The sequence below is a fragment of the Colossoma macropomum genome, unplaced genomic scaffold (genome assembly GCF_904425465.1).
Source record: "Colossoma macropomum unplaced genomic scaffold, Colossoma_macropomum, whole genome shotgun sequence".
NCBI classification, from domain to species: domain Eukaryota; kingdom Metazoa; phylum Chordata; class Actinopteri; order Characiformes; family Serrasalmidae; genus Colossoma; species Colossoma macropomum.
Window position 1 is genome coordinate 5,160,530 of NW_023494797.1, and position 18,054 is coordinate 5,178,583.

The window sequence follows — 18,054 nt, forward strand, 5'->3', positions numbered from 1 at the left end:
CTGAGCCCCGTGTCTCTGGCCCGCAGCCTCTCCCGTCTGAGGGAGTTCAGGACGCGGACTCGGATCATGCTCTCTCTCGGCGTCGCTCAGATGGTCCTGGGCAGCCTCATACTGGCCGTGAGCTTCGCCGCCTTAGCCCTCACTACCTCCCCCAGAGTCCGGCACTCCTGCCCCTTCTGGGCTGGCTTCTCGGTGAGTTCCTCTCGTTTATTATTACCCGCTCTAAGGTGTGCGCGCGCGGGGGGGAGGGGGGTCTGTTTTTGCCTTCTTCTCTCTTCATGAATGAGCGCTTTGCCCTTTCCCTGCTTTCTCCGCCTGAGGCTTTCTGCAGACTCAGCAGCTCTGAGCGAGCGAGCGCACGTGCTGTTGTGGAGTTCGCGCCTTCTGACAGTCTAAATTAGCATTAGCACACTTATCCATATCTGCTAGCCTCGTTTTTCGTCTTAAACTTTTTTTCTGTTGCATACATCTTTTTAAATTATTTTATTGACTAAAATATAGTGTTTGTCGTTCCTGCTGGTGTGTTGCTGACAAAAATTGTTCAGTGGAATTCTATAGAATAACCACTTATGGGACCCTAAAACCTTTTCAATGAATGGTTCGTTTAAATTGAGATACATGAATATCCTTTTAAAGTTTAAAGAACCTCTACATATTGTAAATTCTAGTAAGTGGTAAGTAGTAAGGTCTTCTGGTAAGACCTTCTACACAATATGAAGGTTCTAGGAAGAATCCCTAAATTGGCGTATTACCTTTTGCATTACTTTAAACCAGGGCTCAACAACATGCGCCTCTGGAGCCACATGCAGTTCTTTTACTGCCTTGTTGTGGCTCCACAGCAGAATTATATCTTTAGATAAAAATAAAATAATCCTTCTTTGCAGTAAAATAAAGCTCTGCTGATCGTTTTAACACAGTTTTAACAATAAATGATCTTAAATGCTGAAGTTAATGTGTAACTGCTAATTCACCAACCTTTAACCCTGAAGGTTAGCATGCAGACTGTTGGTCCCACAGCAGCACAGACAACAATCTCGCCTAGCTAGCAGCTAACGAAAAGGTAAAGAGAAAGATTTAAGAGAAACATCAATATTTTGGAGACGAATGGACTTGGATATTGCATTTTTTAGCACTTCAGCTAGTTTCCTGACATATTTAATCTGCAACAAGAACCTGTCAAACACTAAAAAGCTGCAAAGCTGAAGTCAGCTCCTCGTTCGAATTCTCCTGGTTCACCTTAAATGGTGCAGCAGTTACATTAATTTAAGATGGAATGGGAAAGTTCAATAAAGAAGCTGGCGAATGAGAAGCTGACTTCAGCCTCGTAAAAAACGCTGAGGCACATTTTTACAAGAAACTATTCCACTTTTGCGAAAAAGTTCCTGCAAGATGCGAGAAAAGTGGCTATAGCTGAGCTAAAGCTTAAAGCAAAGTCTGGATTTTCGTTTATTATATTTTTTTTAGCATATACTAGTACATTAGCACATACTGAGCCACATTCATAGACAAAATGGTAAAATGGACGTATAATGTTGTGGCTCCCAAGGTGGTTTGATTTTTGTTGAAAGGACAACCTGACTCTTCGTAACATTTGGGTTGCTGATGCCTGCTTTAAACCTTTCAAAGGTTATTCACACTTACAGATCTCTTTTTAAAGTGAAACTAGAAGTGTTTCCCTGTGGCTGAGCCTTTTATGGCAGTGTATTGGAAGGCCCATTACATTATCCTACATAAGAACACTGATATGTTCTGTTCTTATAGGCCACTTGGTTAGAACATTTATTTATGACCTGACAGATCCTGGGTTTGAGACTACCCGTGGTGTAGTCACTTTTTCTAGTGCCATGACCCAGATCAACATCTGTTACGTCCAGGGGGTTGTTGTAATGGAAAAGGAAAGTAAAAGGCAGGGGGTAGTGGAGTTGTGTAAAGGTGATTTGAAGGCCGTTGCAATGGAGCCCCTCACTTGTGTTCAGATGATGTATAGATGATTGTACTCTGTCTTTAAAGTATTACTTCTTTTTTGGGTAGGTAAGGGTTTGGTCCCACTCTGGGTTGTTTTCTATCACACAGCCAACTGATGGAGCTCTTTTTACTGTATTTCTGATTCATCTGTTCGGAGCCTTGTACAGCAGCTGAACAATTATCAGGTATAAACTAGAAAACATTGTTTATGTTTACCCTTCTCGACTGTCTCACTGCATTTAGGAGACGAGTGTCGTTGGCTGCCTGCCTGTGCGGCATCTGGGCTGTCATCCTGCTTTTGGCACACTGCGCGCTGAGAGGGAGTCAGTGTCGTGGAGGGGCGAGGGGTCCCAGAGCAGCCGCTAGGCTCTGCAAGGATAAAACTGCTATTGGCACCGACTAAGTCTCAGCGTGGCTCAACCAAATCTAATATGATTTGAGGCCCTACTCCATGTGGCCTTATCGATGCCTGAGCTCCAGCACTTAGAGGCTCAAGCCGCTTTCTACCTCCCTCAGCTATTTTCCCCACTCTTATCTGTCGTTCTCTCTTTTTCACCGCACATTACCGCGCACTGCTTCTCGGTTCACTTTTTCATATGGAACGTGTCCTTGTAGTGCCAATCTTTCAACTCTCTTGACTGTTACAAACAGCCGTGATTTTGTAATGGAAGACTGAATGTCTTCATATCCTGACAATGGGAAATGGTTTTTCTCCACTTGTACATAGCTGTAAAATGCAAATATGAAACAACTAACGTATGCGTTTGAAATGTTGACTCACCAATGTTCTCATTCCATGCTGAACTTTTTGAACCCACAGTGGCAACCTGCCAGCATGTTGTCTCTTATCATTGCATTTAAACTTCAATGATTAATTCAGTCGTTTAGCGATTTTAGACAGCAAAGTGTCAACCCTACCACGCGGTCATTAACTCCGACATAAGAGACTGGAGACTGCATGTCCAAAAGTTTACAGACGCCTGTTTGTCCGAAATTTCTTCTGAAATCAGGGGTTGTAATTAGGAGTTTGTCTTACTTTTACTGCAGTAACAGCCTCTGTTCTTCTGGGAAGACGTTACACTAGATGTTGGAACATTGCTGTGAGAATCTGATTGCATTTTTGAAGAATATACAGTAGCCTAACTAAATTGTTATTACTTTTCTTACATTTGTGCAAAGATTCTCATGGTCATATAAAAGGAGTCTATAAAAATTGTAAAAATTGTTGTCGCTGTCATGCAAAAACTTGTATCTCTGAACAGTAAGAGAAAGAAAAAAAGTTACTTCTTAATTCTGAACCATTTTTATTGATCTAGTCGTCGTGAAAGGTTCATACAACGTAAAGGACAGATAGCAATATCAAATGATAAAAAATGGAGATATAAAGTTTTCTCATGTGACCTTTCTTGTGTCTCAATAAATGAAAGTGATGCTGAATCTTTCCACATAGCTATTGTTTATCCTTTATGCACCAACACCCTCCTCTGTCCCAGAAAGCTGTGAGAGTGACACTAAAATTTATCTGTAGGGTTCGATGTAAAGAGCTGTGGTGCGTTAACTGCATTTTTGGGGCTTTAAAATTTCATGATGGTGACAGTAAATATTTATGAGGCAACACATCCATGATTTTCTGCCAGAGATGGGTGGGGCCTAGCATCAATTGCATATGGATGGGGGAAAAAAGGAGGGATGCAAGGGCAGGTCCATGGGGGAGATGGGATGGTTGTGCTTGTGTCTGTATATGTGAAGATAAACAGCCTGGAGGTCGGAGGTGAAAAAGCAAGTCTTGTGGCTCACTAATCAGTGTACGGCTGGAACGCTCCTGATAACACCACTTGTCCCTCGGAGAAAGCCCACTGCTTCACTTATCTGTGTGATTTGATATTACATGTGTTTTATAGATTGTCATGCAAAGCTTGGTTCATGGGGAATGGATGGTTCCTTTTGTGCAGAAGGAAAATAGAGGCAGGATTATAGTTCCATGTGGCTTTGTAATGACTCGTTTTGTTTGCCTGCATTGTGCAGATCAGCGCCTGTGCAAATGATGAGTGCTTTAAAAGAGATGATGCCTTGAATTTGCTTGATTCAAATGTGTGCATCATCTCCATATGAATTAAATATATTACATCACCCAAGTTTGGTCTTTCAGTTGACTTAATTTTGCCAATAACTGATGTGATATATTTGATGTAATGTGGATGTTTCGTATGTTTTAGTAATATGGAAGGAAAGGAAGGACACAGTGCATACTTTAAAGCATACAATATCAACAGAAGGTATTAGTTGTGGCTGGTTTGCATAAGTAGCCCTGAGGTCGCTTCACTGGTACAATGAACTGGTGACCACAGAAGTCCTTTGGGAGTGCGTACACCCAAAGCACAGTAGGAGTGTGTGTATGTATGTGTGGGAGGAGGAGGGGGGGCGGTGGTGGGTTGTTAGGGGTGTGCTTCTAGAATGTAGTTTCATTTCACTCCATCATTGATACTTAATTCACTGACTGACTAGCACATTCATTCACTTTTATCTCACATGCTCATATGTGTGAATTAACATTAGTGAAATGTGCTCCTCACTCCCCTTTGTTGATGCACAGTGTGTGTGAGACGAGGTAGTTCCTCTGAGCATTATACTGGAGCTGAGGGCTTTCCTCCCTCCCGCTGGAGCTCCACTCCACTGCTCAGAGCCTGAGGCTGCAGGCCAGATCCATACTCAAAGAGCTGCTAGCCTACAACAAACACATGCTACTGAGCCACCACCAACCATGCCCTCGGAATATGAACAGAAAGAGGAGACAGGTGGAATTTAAAGGAAGGGAATTTAAGGCAACGAAAGGGATAAGAGAAGGACATAATGCAGCAGAGAGGAAATGAAAGCAAAGGAAAACCATTGATCACTATATAACTCAAAGGAAAGGAAAAAGGGCGCATAGGGAATGGGAAGGAATGGACACAAAGGAAAAGGAATGCAAAGGATCATAATGCAACCCAAAGGAAGGACATAAAGGGAAGAAAAAGGAAAGACCACAAAGGGAAAGAAAAGGAGCCTAACTCCCAGAAAAGGAAGTAAAGGAAAGAACCATAACAACTGACAGGAAGTGAAAGGAAATGAGCGTAACAATTGGCAGGAAAGGAAAGGAAATGAGCATGACGACTGACAGGAAAGGAAAGGAAGGGAAAGGAAAGGAGCATAATAACTGACAGGAAAGGAAGGGAAAGGAAACAAGCATAACAACTAATTGGAAGAGAAGGAAAATGAGCGTTACAACTGACAAGACAGGAAAGGAAGGGAAAGAAAAGGAGCATAACTCTCAGAAAAGGAAGTAAAGGAAAACCATAACAACTGACAGGAAGTAAAAGGAAATGAGCATAACAACTGACAGTAAAGAAAGGAAAAGGAAATGAGCATAACAACTCACAGGAAAGGAAGGAAAAGGAAATGAGCATAACAACTGACAGGAAAGGGAAGGAAAATAAATGAGCGTAACAACTGACAGATTAGGAAATGGAGGAAAAGGGAGGAAGCATATTAACTGACAGGAAAGGAAAGGAGTGTAACAACTTAGAGGAAAGAAAGGAGAAAGGAAAGGAGCAAAAGAACTCACAGGAAGGGAAAAAAAAGCAAAGAAACATAACTGTCAGGAAAGAAAAGGACAGAAAAGAAAAGCAGCATGATAACTAACAGCAAAGGAAACAAAATAAAATGATATGAATAGAAAGAATTATATAAATAAAAAGGGAAAAAGGAATGTAACTCCAAGAAAAATAATGCATAGCATAGCATTTTAAAGAAAGAGGAATACAACAGAAAGGGAAGAAATAATTCAACACGAGGCAAGCAAAGGAAAAGATCACAACAGGAAGAAAGGAGCATAATATAACAGTGGTACAGCTATGGCAACTCTACCCCCTTCCCTTTCCTGCTCACTCTCTCCTTTACTAAAAGCCACCATCCCTCCTTCTCAGCTGGAACATCAGTCAAACATAAAGAAGCTGCGCACCATCGCTGTCCACAGCAGGGAGGCCAGTGCAAATCGAGGAGGCAGGTGTGTGTGCGTGTGCATGTGTCCGTGTGTGTGAGTTTGCACTCATTAGTATTCATAAGGGACAAGCTGGTGTGTGCAGCCATTTTATGTTTGACCATGTTGCCATGAGCCATGAACACACCCTCCATCCCCTAAACTCCTAAACTGCAATTCACTTCCTCACTCTGATAATTACACAAATTAGCGTCATAGTGGTTACAGAATTATTAATAGTGAAAAAAAAACCAAGGCTGTCAAATGAGCAAAATAATTAATCACAAGTAATCATATTCTTTTGTGTAGTTAATCACTTAATCACGTTTCTCTTATTTGCCCAAAGTTAACCATAGAGAAATTTCTTTCCATTTAAAAAGAAGTGTATTTTGTTAAAGCATTTTGTTTGCATTACTTTTTTATAATTCAGTAATATTTTTTCATATTTATTTTTCATACACATTCTGTGTACAGCCAACGCTATTTTTTCAAAGCATTTGAAAAAGCCAACACTGGTTGCGTATCATTTTGAGGGGTAATGTAGTTTTCCCGCAAGCACTGTTCAGTGTAACCTGTTAGATTACTCATATTTTGCTTGAAAATGATACTTCATACTGGATGTGCTTTAGTGATAAACAAATTCACTGCATTGCAGTAGCTGGAAATTACTTTAGGTTTATGAAGATAGTCATACTCATAGTCATAGCCATAAAAAAGCACGCCTGTTGTAAAAAACGCTATATAAACAAACTTTGCCTTGACTTGAACATTTATCAACGTTGTTGACACGTTAAGTTACCAGCAAGCCACGTGATATCACTGTGCTTAAAAATAGTGTGATCACATATATGTGCCCAGCCAAAGCTAATTATCAGCAGGTTGAGAAAATCATCAGTGGGGGCAGAGAAATGGCAGTAAGGTGACAGAACTCTTACAGCTCAAAATAGTGTGCGGCAGTCATGTGTTAAAAAGTCTACATTTCACTTTTCGTGTACGCTATTCTGTGGTGCTCATTAACCCTTTAAGCTTTTTTGTATGTCCATGTCCTTAGGCTTATTATTCACTTACCACATGGAAAACAATGCAAAGTGATTAAGTTATTATTAAGTTATAAGATTGAGTAATGGAAGTCTGTGAAGTTTAAATCCTCAAGGAACATAAATCTGTGATTGCTTTCTAATTAGGTTAATGTTAGTCTTGTGGGCACACCATATGTACTTACAAAGTAGGCCCTGTGAAAAACTTTTCACTCTTTACATGTACTTTACCAGAATTGCTCCCTTTGTGATGTAAATTGAGCAGTTATTGCATAAGCTTTACGCTCATCAGTCACAAAGTTAATGTCATTTGTCCCATATAGAGTTTATCAGCACCTGAAATGAGCTTGAAAGGTCTCATTCTTTTAAAACTGAGCAGTCTAGAGAGAGAAAACTGGCATAGCCTACTGTGATAACTCCATCAGTACCCATACATAGGGGTTATCAGCAGTGGTCCTGATCAAGTTTTGCCTTCAGTCCCAATCTGAGTTCTTTAATTATCGGAATCCAATCCGATGTTTGTAACTTCTGGACTGATATGTTTTGCTTTTTTGGCCTACCTTTTTTTAAATGAGCATGTAGACGTGTTTATTATTTACTTATGATCTAGTTTGTTTGAACAATCTGGTGATTTTAGGTAACAGTTACTTCAAAATGCTGCAGTAGAATTTCATCATTTTTGATATACGCTTAGTTGTATACACTCTGGACTGATGCACACTTAAAAGAAAATTGTTCTTGAAGGGTTCTTTAATAAAGGCACTGGTTCTATTTAGAACCCTGAGCCATGTGCATGCTTAAATGGTACTTTGCACGATGAAATGCTTTTTCAGATTGATGGAAAATGTGTTGTATATAGTTCTATATCAAACCTTTTTGGAAATTGTTCTATATAGAGCCAAAAAGCGTTCTTCTGTTACAAGCTTAACACTGTAACAATAGCAGAAACCTTTTTGGTGCTATATATTGTTATATATTATCTATTATGGAAAACTGAATTTGCATCACTTTTTGAAATATAGGATTTGATGTATTATGTAAACATTGTTAAAGTAAATTGTTAAAGTGTACCATTCACTCCCCAGTCCATATACGGATACTAAGCCATAAAAACAGCCCTTTGTGAATTTGTTGTTTTTGTAATGTCACCAGAAACAACACATTTTCATATATCTGCCCATTCAACCTGTAGGATAAGGATATAGGATAGGATAAGTTATAAGGAGTGTTTCAGCTCCTTTTTGAATGGCACATTCAAGGGCAGCCAAACAGAACAGAGGTAATTTACATATCAGTCTGAAAAGCACATTAACAAAAACAGCCAGGGATGAAGAGATGTTAAAAAGTCATGTAAGTATGGATTATAACCATATTGGTATATAAAACCACAGAAATGTTATAAGTCGATCTCAGGGAAACCGAGTAAAATTCAAAGAAAATGTAGGATATGGGTCCTTTACTGACTCCTACAAACATTTTGAATATTTTATACTATATTCTGTGAGACTGTTGGTTAATAATTCTGTTATAATAATGTGTGCAGAATGCAGCTGAGCGTAACTGTTTTATATGTGGAAAGAATGTGTTTGTGTGTGTGTACTCAAGGCTCAAGGCTGCTTTGTGACTGGGAGCAGAAAAGCAGGCCGTCTCGCGCTCTTCAGAAGCGTTCACTTAAAGAGGATCGTGCTCAGGAGCCCTTCAGAGCACGCCGGCACCCCGTAAGCACATGTGAGGATGGTGCGTGTGTGTAGACTGCCAGTTTCCCCTCATTACAGCCTGAGAAGTCAGCACTGTGCTCCACTTTGAAAGAGAGTTATATATAATCACACGCAAAGACACACACAGACGTTACACCCTACTCAAGGATAAATGCTCTCATGGGCATATGTGCCAGCATAAATAGCTGAGGTGGTGTTTGTTGCAGTGTGTTTGCATGCACTTACACACTTTAGTATATAGATGCAGACATTTTATGTTGCCCTACATTGTAATACTTAACAATGTAAATACTAGATTATTCAGATCAGTTTTAGAGTCAGTATTTATATTATTATGTGGTGACCATCTTTGTTTCTGTACAAACAGTACAAATACAAGAGATCAAGATCAAGTTTTAGCTTATCAATTTCATTGAGTGCATGCGTTTACATGCACTTAATAATCCAGTAACTGCAGAAAATCAGATACATACATACATACATCATCTAAACCGCTTATCCTTCTGGGTCGCGGTGGGGAGCTGGAGCCTATCCCAGCTGTCATTGGGCGGAAGGCAGGATACACCCTGGACAGGTCGCCAGTCCATTGCAGGGCAAGAAAATCAGATTTTGTCAGTAATCTAATCAACACATTAACATGCACTTCAGTAATCAGATAATGGGAAACTTCGGGTTTACATGAGTCAGAAAGTAATCAGATTCCTGCTTTACAACCGGCCAATAAACTCACAGAAGAAAACGTGACGTAAACGTAATGTAAACTCAAACTTCATACTGCGGCTTTTTTTTTTTAAGCATCGAGACACTTTACCTGAAAATATGAACATACATCATCTAGAAGATGAAGAATATTTATTCATTTCGTCAAGCATGTAGTTGGTTTCAGCATCACTCCAAAACTGCTTGCTTATTTCCAGTACTGCCGTCAGTTTTTGCACACGCACAGACTAAGTTATCTGAAAGAAATCAGAGCAAGAGTATACGTGCTCAGTATAAAATCTGATTACTGAGCTGAAATCCAGCTCTCTATATAGGATTTCTTAAAGGGATTTCTAGACCTTACTCCGATCTAAGGCTTTGGAGTATGCTCTTTACATGACCATTTAAATAATCAGATAACTGCAGAAATCCGATTATGATCGGGTTATTGAGTAGATGTAAACATATTCTTTTTTTTGGAAATACATAAAACATTCCAAAAATTGGGACAGAGACAATTTAATGTTGTGAGATGCTTGGGTATAAAAGGAGCATCCAGGAAAGGCCTAGTCCTTAATGACCAAGGTTGGGTTGAGTCTCACCATTTTGCCAAAAAAGTGCATCAGTGAATCATCCAGCAGTTTAGGAACAACATTCCTCAATAAGCAATCACTAGGTAAATACCTTCTACAGTACATAATATCATCAAAAGATTCCGAAAATCCATCAAAATCGCACAGCTGAAAACCACAACTGAACGTCTGTGGTAGTCGATCCCTCAGACGACACTCCATTAAAAACCAATATGCCTTTATGACAGATATCACTACATCAGCTCGAGAATGCTTCAACAGACTGTTCTCAATAAACACTGTTCATTGTTTTTAAAAGTGTCAGGAATTTTTCACTGTGGAAATATTATAACCTGGTCATTCCATCGAATAAAAAGCACTTTGGTCACATACAGTGTAGACCTTGTGACAGTATTTTGAGCAATGATAGCAGGAGGACCAGCACATTGTCTCTTCAGCCACACACTGACTGTGATTGCAGCCGTTCTTGTTGCAGGTCTGGTTCAGTCTTCAGTTTCCTGTCTAGTGTTGTCATACGTTTTAGTACGAAAATATCCTAGCAGTATAGGAAAACCTACTCTTTGTCTTTATCTCTCCCTCACTCTATCATGACCAACAGAAAAATAACACTTAAAGGATAAAAGCAGTTGTTTTGGGTCAGTGAGGTTGTGGTTAGGCTTAGAAATTTCTTGTAACATAAATGTAAGACATACAGGACATACACACGGTCCCACGTCCTGCCATGTGTTGCCATCTCAGCAGGCCTGAGCTTTGCACCAAAATGCTGCACACTTTCACTCATTCATCCTTCTTTCCCTGCTGGATAACTCTCACAGGCAGCAGTGCCGTGTTCCAGTGGGGGAGAAAGACAAAGAGTGCAGGAGACAGAGGTAGAGAGGCTACTGAGCAAAGCCTATCAGTATGAGCCCCATGCCCCTGTTAAGCTTTTCTCTCTCTCTCAGTTTATCTTTCTCTCGTTCACTTTCACTGTCTCACTTTATCATTCTTTCTTTTTCTTTGTTCCCTTTCTTTTTTCCTCTCTCTTTGTCTCTATCGCTTCTTTTTTCTCTCTCTCATTCAGTTTATCTCTCTCATCCTCTTTCCGTCTCTGTGCCTTTCTTTCTCTCTTTATTTTTCTCTCACTTTGTTTTTCTTTCTCTCCTCCTCTCATCTCTATCTGTCTGTCTCTCTCTTCCTTTCCTGTCCTGTCTCTCATTCAGTTTATCATTCTCAATCTCAATCTCTCACTGTCATTCTTTCTTTTTTCACTCACCTTTTCTGTCTTTTTTCTCATCTTTCCTCTTTGTTTCCTCTCTTTCTCTTTCTTCCTCTCTCTGTTTATCTTTATCTTCATTTCTTTGTCATTCCCTCTCTTTCTTTTTTCTCTCTCACTTTTTCTCTCTTTTTTCTTATCTTTTCTTTTTGTTCCCTCTTTCTCTTTCTCTCTCTGTCTGTCTGTCTGTCTCTCTCTTCTTTTCACTCTCCCATTATGTTTGTCTATCTCTCATTCTTATTCTGTCTTTCTCTTTCTGTCTCTTTCTACATGTGAAGTACACAGTGAGGGTTGTGACCTTCAGCAGTTCCCTGTCATCTTAATCAAAGAGGACATCAGAGACCATAAGCACGTACAGCATTCTTAGAGTTAAAGCTGCCGGTCAGACAGTACTTTGTCTGCGAAGTGTGTGTGTGTGTGTGTGTTTTTTTTTGGTCGGTGCTGTGTGTGGGATTACTTGAAAGGCTGATGTGGATCCCATATTCTGGAGCTGACATTTGATCATAATGAGTTTACAGGCTCATGATGGATTTAATTTGTTTGTGTGTGTGTGTGTGTGTGTGTGTGTGTGTGTGTGTGTGTTCCCAAGGACAGTAAAATGAGTAAAGATCCAATAAAATCTGCCTCTTAAAGGACACTATGTCCTTTACCGTATCTTTTTTTTTTTTAATAGAAGGGAACATTTATTCATTTGATTATGTTTAGGTCTAGTTTTTGACTTACGTTTTATAGCTTTAGGCTTAAGTTCTGCAGTAGTTATGTTTACTCAGTGTCATGATTAGGTTTAGGATTAAAGACATTTAGTTGACCCTTTGAAATCAACAGATATAAATAACTTCATAAGTTATAACTTTAGCTATGCTAGTTAAATGTAATTATTAGTGATGCACTGAAATGGCAGTTGTGGGCAGAGGACAGCGTCTGTTTTTTTCTTGTACTGATCTGCCGACGCAGAGGCAAAACATTTATTAAGTGTACCTGGATTATGACATTTTAGTGTAACAACCTAGCATCGCCAAAACATTCTTCTGTTTGAAATATTGGGAAGTTTTTAAAAGCAATTATCTGCTGGTAATGATACGATTCCAGTATCATCATGCATCACTAGTAGTTACGTATCTCCAAAACGGTAACTTTTCAAGAGAAGGAAAAGCGTACTTTACTTTTAATGTAAGTCAGTGGAACCAGACTTCTTTCCAAGTAATCTTGGGTCATTTCTTTTGGTTTATTCATCATGAAATTTACCCACAATGTAAAGGGCAACAGGCATTTTCAAATTATGTCAGAAACTGAAACGACAAAAATGGAGATACGTGGTTTTGTTCCGACAGCAGAGATATGTTTGCAGAAGCTACGGCAGCCCTGGTCAAATGACATGTTTTGGTGAACTTCTAAATGAAAGTATGTGAACACATTCTCTACAGAGAACACACTTCTGCACGTTTTAATGCACAATTACTGTTGTTGAATCTAATCCCGTACCAAGCAAATTCAACCCCTTACTAAGAAAACGTTTATTACACACTTCTGTAACCTAAGAAAAGCTCCACTAGTTTGCATTGAAGTCCCTGTAGTTACTAAATAATAAGGCTTAGTATGTAATAAGCATGGAATGTTAAAGGGTTAACATATTGGGGAAAAAATACAAAATGTGCACTAAAATTTTGCAGAAAGATGGCATATTTAAGTTTGTTGTCTGAAGAGGTTGTGTTAACTTATTTTCACTTAGTAAATCAACAAAACATCATTTGACTGGTGTTCGCACCTTTGCATACAACTGAAATTTAATGCTTAGTAAGTTATGCAAACAATTAGATTGTACTGTATCAAAAGATTTGAGTGTCTATTTCTGTATTCGTTTCAGTATCATGAAATGACAAAGACAGAAATCTTTACTCAAAACAAGACTGTACATGCAACAACTTTTCATCACATTCAGATCAAATCCTCTTTGCAAATGCTGATAAACACAAATAAGGTATGTGGTAAAGTTTCAAGAATATATTTTTGCTACACCTTACTAGTCTAAGTCTAGTCACAAGTATATTAATGAAAATGTGTCTGCGTATGTTCACATGTGCACTCACGTATGTGGTTTTTGTTTGGGGATGGAGGGTGATATGCTGAGGAAATGAGTAAGCGGAGTGATTAACTCGTGGTCTCCAGATCAAACAGAACCAGTCTCAGACCTGTAATGCCTCACAGCTTTTTTCCTACCAGTCCCTTCCACATTAAACATGCCCAGATAAAAACACAGTTTCCTCACACCCCACTAAATAAAAACACTGTCACCCCCCACAGCGCTCACTACCCCACTATTCCTCCTCTTTAATCAGATGCTTTCATTGTGGTCGCTCACGTTTACAGTACATGTATACTCTGTGTAGTCTGTATGGGAGAGAGAGACTCTCTAAGGCCATTATTTTGGATGCGCTGTCATGCATTAACATGCTATCATTGGCTCTGATTAAGTACCAGTGTTGTTGATAATGTGTTTCATGCAGAGCCGTGGGGTCTTTGAAGACCAGCTTATTTGTAGTGTCTCAGTCTGTTAGTGTTGGCCAGAATTCAGGATGTGGCTTTCTGTTGAGCTTTGAAACCGTCTCCCGTCACACTGCTCCTGTTGGCTTCTTTGTGTGTGGGGGGCTGATGGGTAACAAAGTCATTGTGTGCAGACTGGCTGCTTTTGATTGGCTGGTTGGCCGAGGGGCGTGAGCGAAGCCTCATGGGAGCAGAGGAACCAGGCCAAAGATAGATGGAGAGAGAAAGAGAAATGTGAAAGGAAAGCAAGTCATGACTGAATTGGATGGGTCAGCTGGCTGGACTCGAGAGAACTGATTCTCCACACCTCTAATGGATGCCATAGCCTCAGACTGCCTTATGCCTGGATCTGGAAAAATAATTCAAATGTCATTCAAATATTTGCTTTTTTCTGAGCCCCAAGTGGACGATGGCACCAGTGGCAGCCTTGAACCATCGCTTTGATCGTAATAGAATGTAAATGGATTATTTTGTTTGCTTCAGACTGAGGTTGTATGTGTTGACCTGAATCTTTTCCCTTGCGTCGCTCTTTACTTTTTCGAGTTCTTAATTCTGTTAGAGAAGATGTCGATCAGTGGAAAAAAACATGGTGAGAAAATTGCAGGCATCCCCAGCCTGAACTGAATGTTATTACCCGCTCGTGTTCTGCCAAGGTGAAGAATTTAGCGAGTCTAATCTTAGCGCAGGTGCTGGCTAATTGAATATGGCTTCCTCTGAACGACTGAAGTGGGTTTCAGTGAGAGAAATGAGAAAAGTGGCATGTTAACCCCTTAAATGGCCAGGGCCCACCAGCGGGCCCACAGTTTTATTTCTCTTTTCTCTCGTCCCTGTTGTTACTGAATAATAAGCTTTAGTAAGAACTCAAAACTCAAACTAGTTATATGAGAAGTTTCAGTCAGGTTTTCGTTCTATAACCATACTACTGAGACAGCATTGGTTTGCGTTGTGAATGACCTCAGGCTCAGCACTGATGCACAAAATCCTTCAATTCCCGTTTCATTAGATCTTAGTGCAGCTTTTAATACCGTTAACCACAAGATTTTAAACCAACTTAAATGTCTTGAATGCTGGGTCAGCCTCTCAGGCACAGCTTTAGAATGGTTTAGATCATATTTAGGTAATAGACAGTTCCTGCTTCGAATGAGAAATCATTCATTAAAAAGATTTGGCATTTCTTCTGGTGTCCCTCAAGGTTCAGATTTAGAGCCTTTGCTTTTCTCTCCGTCCATGCTACCTCTAGGTGATTGGGAAGCAGAATATAATTTTTCATAGCTATGCTGATGACACCCAGTTATACATTTCCATTCCTTCTGATGATCAAGACTCAGCTGTATGTCATATTTCTCAGTGGTTGTCGCAAAAGTTTCTACAATTAAATCACGAAAAAACAGAAATACTGATCATTGGTACAAAAACTCAGCTTTATAATAAACTTGGTCCTTTAGCTTCATATACCCAACATCAAGTATGAAACCTAGGTGTGATCTTAGACTCTGAGCTCTGTTTTATACCACATGTAAACACAGTCACTAAAGTAGTTTGCTCTTCTTACTGGACTTCCTAAGAAAACAATATATCCCTTACAACTCGTACAAAATGCGGCAGCACACATCCCAACAAAAACAAAAAAGAGAGATCGTATCACTCCCGTTTTAAAAGAACTGGCTACCTGTATCATTCAGAATAGATTTTAAAGTTCTACTACTAGTTTTTAAGGCTCTAAATGACCTTTAGGCACTGCTTACATCACAGAGTGTCTGTCTGTTTATGTTCCAACACAAGATCTTAGATCTGCAGATAGTGGCCTTCTACAAATACCTTCTGTAAAATACAGAAAACATGGAGAGGCCTCATTCGGTTATTATGCTTCTGAACTGTGGAACTCAGTTCCACCTTTTATTAGACAGTCAAGCTCAGTGCTCACTTTTAAGAAACACAAAAATGTATCTCTTTAACTTAGCATTTAATTAAAACTCTACGTCTCGTGGCATTTATCTTTTAATTTGATCTGTGTCATTTTCTTATATGATTCTAAATTAATGCTTATAATTTCTTGTATTACTGTTTCACTTTGTCACCTGTTTGTAAAGCACTTTGAGCTTCCACCGGCATGAGAAGTGCTATATAAGAAAAAAATATTATTATTATTATTTTTATTATAGTATGTAATAAGCCTGGGATTTTAAGGAGTTAATTGAGCCCCTCAATCTATCATTATCATCTACAGAAAACACACTTCTGCACATCTTAATGCACAATTATTGTTTATTTGTTCGATTCAACATATTGGGGAAAAAATAGAAATTCTGCACTTAAACTTGCAGTAAATGGCACATTTAAATGTGTTCAAACCTTTGCATATGACTGTAATTACATATTTAAATGCTTAGTGAGTTATACTTTGAGTTAGATTTACTTCTACTGTATCAACAGACTTGAGTGGTTGTTTCTGTTTGTTTCAATGTCATGAAATGACTTGAAAAAAGTCTTTCCACAGAATAAGACTGTCCAACTTTTCATCACATTCAAATCAAACCCTCTTCTACTAAAGAACGCAAATGTGGTATGTGATGAAGTTTCAATAACTGGATGATATTATCTGCATGTTCTGCCAAGGTGAAGAATTTAGCGCATCTATCTTAGCGCAGGTGCTGGCTAATTGAATATGGCGTCCTCTGAACGACTGAAGTGGGTTTCAGTGAGAGAAATGAGGAAAACGGCATGTTAATTGAGCCCCTCAATCCATTGTCATTTTCTGAGAGCAATCAGAGCTTGGCAGTTCTGGACCGCCAAAAAGCCGAGGGCCTTTTATATAAAACAAGAAACACTTTCATATCCGCAGTCCATGAGGAACTTCAAACGGATGAGCTTCGCTCTACCAGTAACGCGCTGTTGTTCCAGAACTGTTATGCTAACGCTAACAAGCTGTGGACGTGCTTTAATATAGATTCATTCGGCGCTGTCTAAACTTTGATTAGTGATTTATAGTCCAAGGCTGGAAATGTGAGCTGAAAAGCACCCGTTGTGGTTTGGGGGATTTATCTGTGCGAATTAAGTTCTCTTTGCATGCTAATTGGCAAATGAGAGGGATGCCTGAGAGAAGGGGCCGTGATGGGAGTTGCTCATTTCCTGTGTTGGGTAAATTGCCTTTTACAGGCTCTGAATATAGAATGTGATTAAAGACAGAGGAGTATGGAGGGTTGGGGCACTTTTAATAATAGTTCTGCCAATATCTGGAAGCAGACAAATATTCAGAAAGAGATGGGTGGCTGGATCTTTTGCAGTTGAGTGTTTAAAAAATATGTTGGTGAAGAGGCTCTTTTGGAAGAAGGAAATTGTCTTTTCTGGCATTTTCTCACAATAAAAAGAGTACAAGTGGTATCTGCAGGCTCTGCTGAAAGGTTCAATACAGCTCTTTTCTACTTTTTACTGAGCAGTCAGCTCAATGGACATTATTACGTGACCAAATCGAATGAATGAATGAATGTTTTTGAAAGAACAGTTTCAGTCCTTATCGTTTAACACTCTTAGACTTGTCCCTTAGCTATAAATCCATATGACCATGTTTGTTCAGTAAGGCTGTTTTTTGGGAGTGTTTTTAGTTAGTACAGTGAGAGAAGAGTAGTGCATTTTAAAATGGAAGGTTTTTGCAGGTATATTGGGGGAAAGTGTGTAGCACCATGCAGTGGTGGAACATGCTCTAAAGCTTCTGACAGTTATAGTAGATCTTTTTGCTGTCAGTGGTGCAGTCGTGCTGTGTTGGCTGAAGCGTATCTTGTCAATGCCTAGCCTACATTTGCAGGCGGTAGCATGCACTAGTATGGCCCAGGGCCCAAGCACCCATGCTTGAATCAATCTTTCCTTTTAGGGGAGGAAAGAGAGGTTATTTCAAATGGAGGTTTATTTGTCTTTCATTCTATCTAATCATAGTACCACAGTCAATCAGACCCTTATTTTCCACGCATGGTGCTTGGACCCAGTCAGATACTACACCACTCACAGTGAAATTACATTTGGACCCAATCACAACTGGGGAACTTAAGAGAGTAGAGAGGATTAGTCGATGCTGGAACAGGATGTGTTCCCAGGATGGAAGCCTCTGTTACTGAATTTACAGTTAACCACCCAGCTTTGGGTAGTTCAATACTGAACAGTTCACTGGAAGCCAATAAATAATTAGATTGGCTAGTTTTCCCATGTTTTTTTTTCCCTAAAATATTATGAGGGCTTTTAA

At 39.5% G+C, this 18,054-nt stretch overlaps 1 protein-coding gene across 1 annotated transcript in view; it reads left to right on the forward strand.

The window, feature by feature from the left end:
* Positions 1-18,054, forward strand: part of fam189a1 (family with sequence similarity 189 member A1) — a 260,106-nt gene continuing 242,052 nt past the window's right edge. The window contains exon 1 of the mRNA XM_036584533.1: positions 1-192. Coding sequence (XP_036440426.1) covers positions 67-192 — 126 coding nt within the window. The 5' untranslated portion in view covers positions 1-66. The remainder of the gene's footprint in view (positions 193-18,054) is intronic.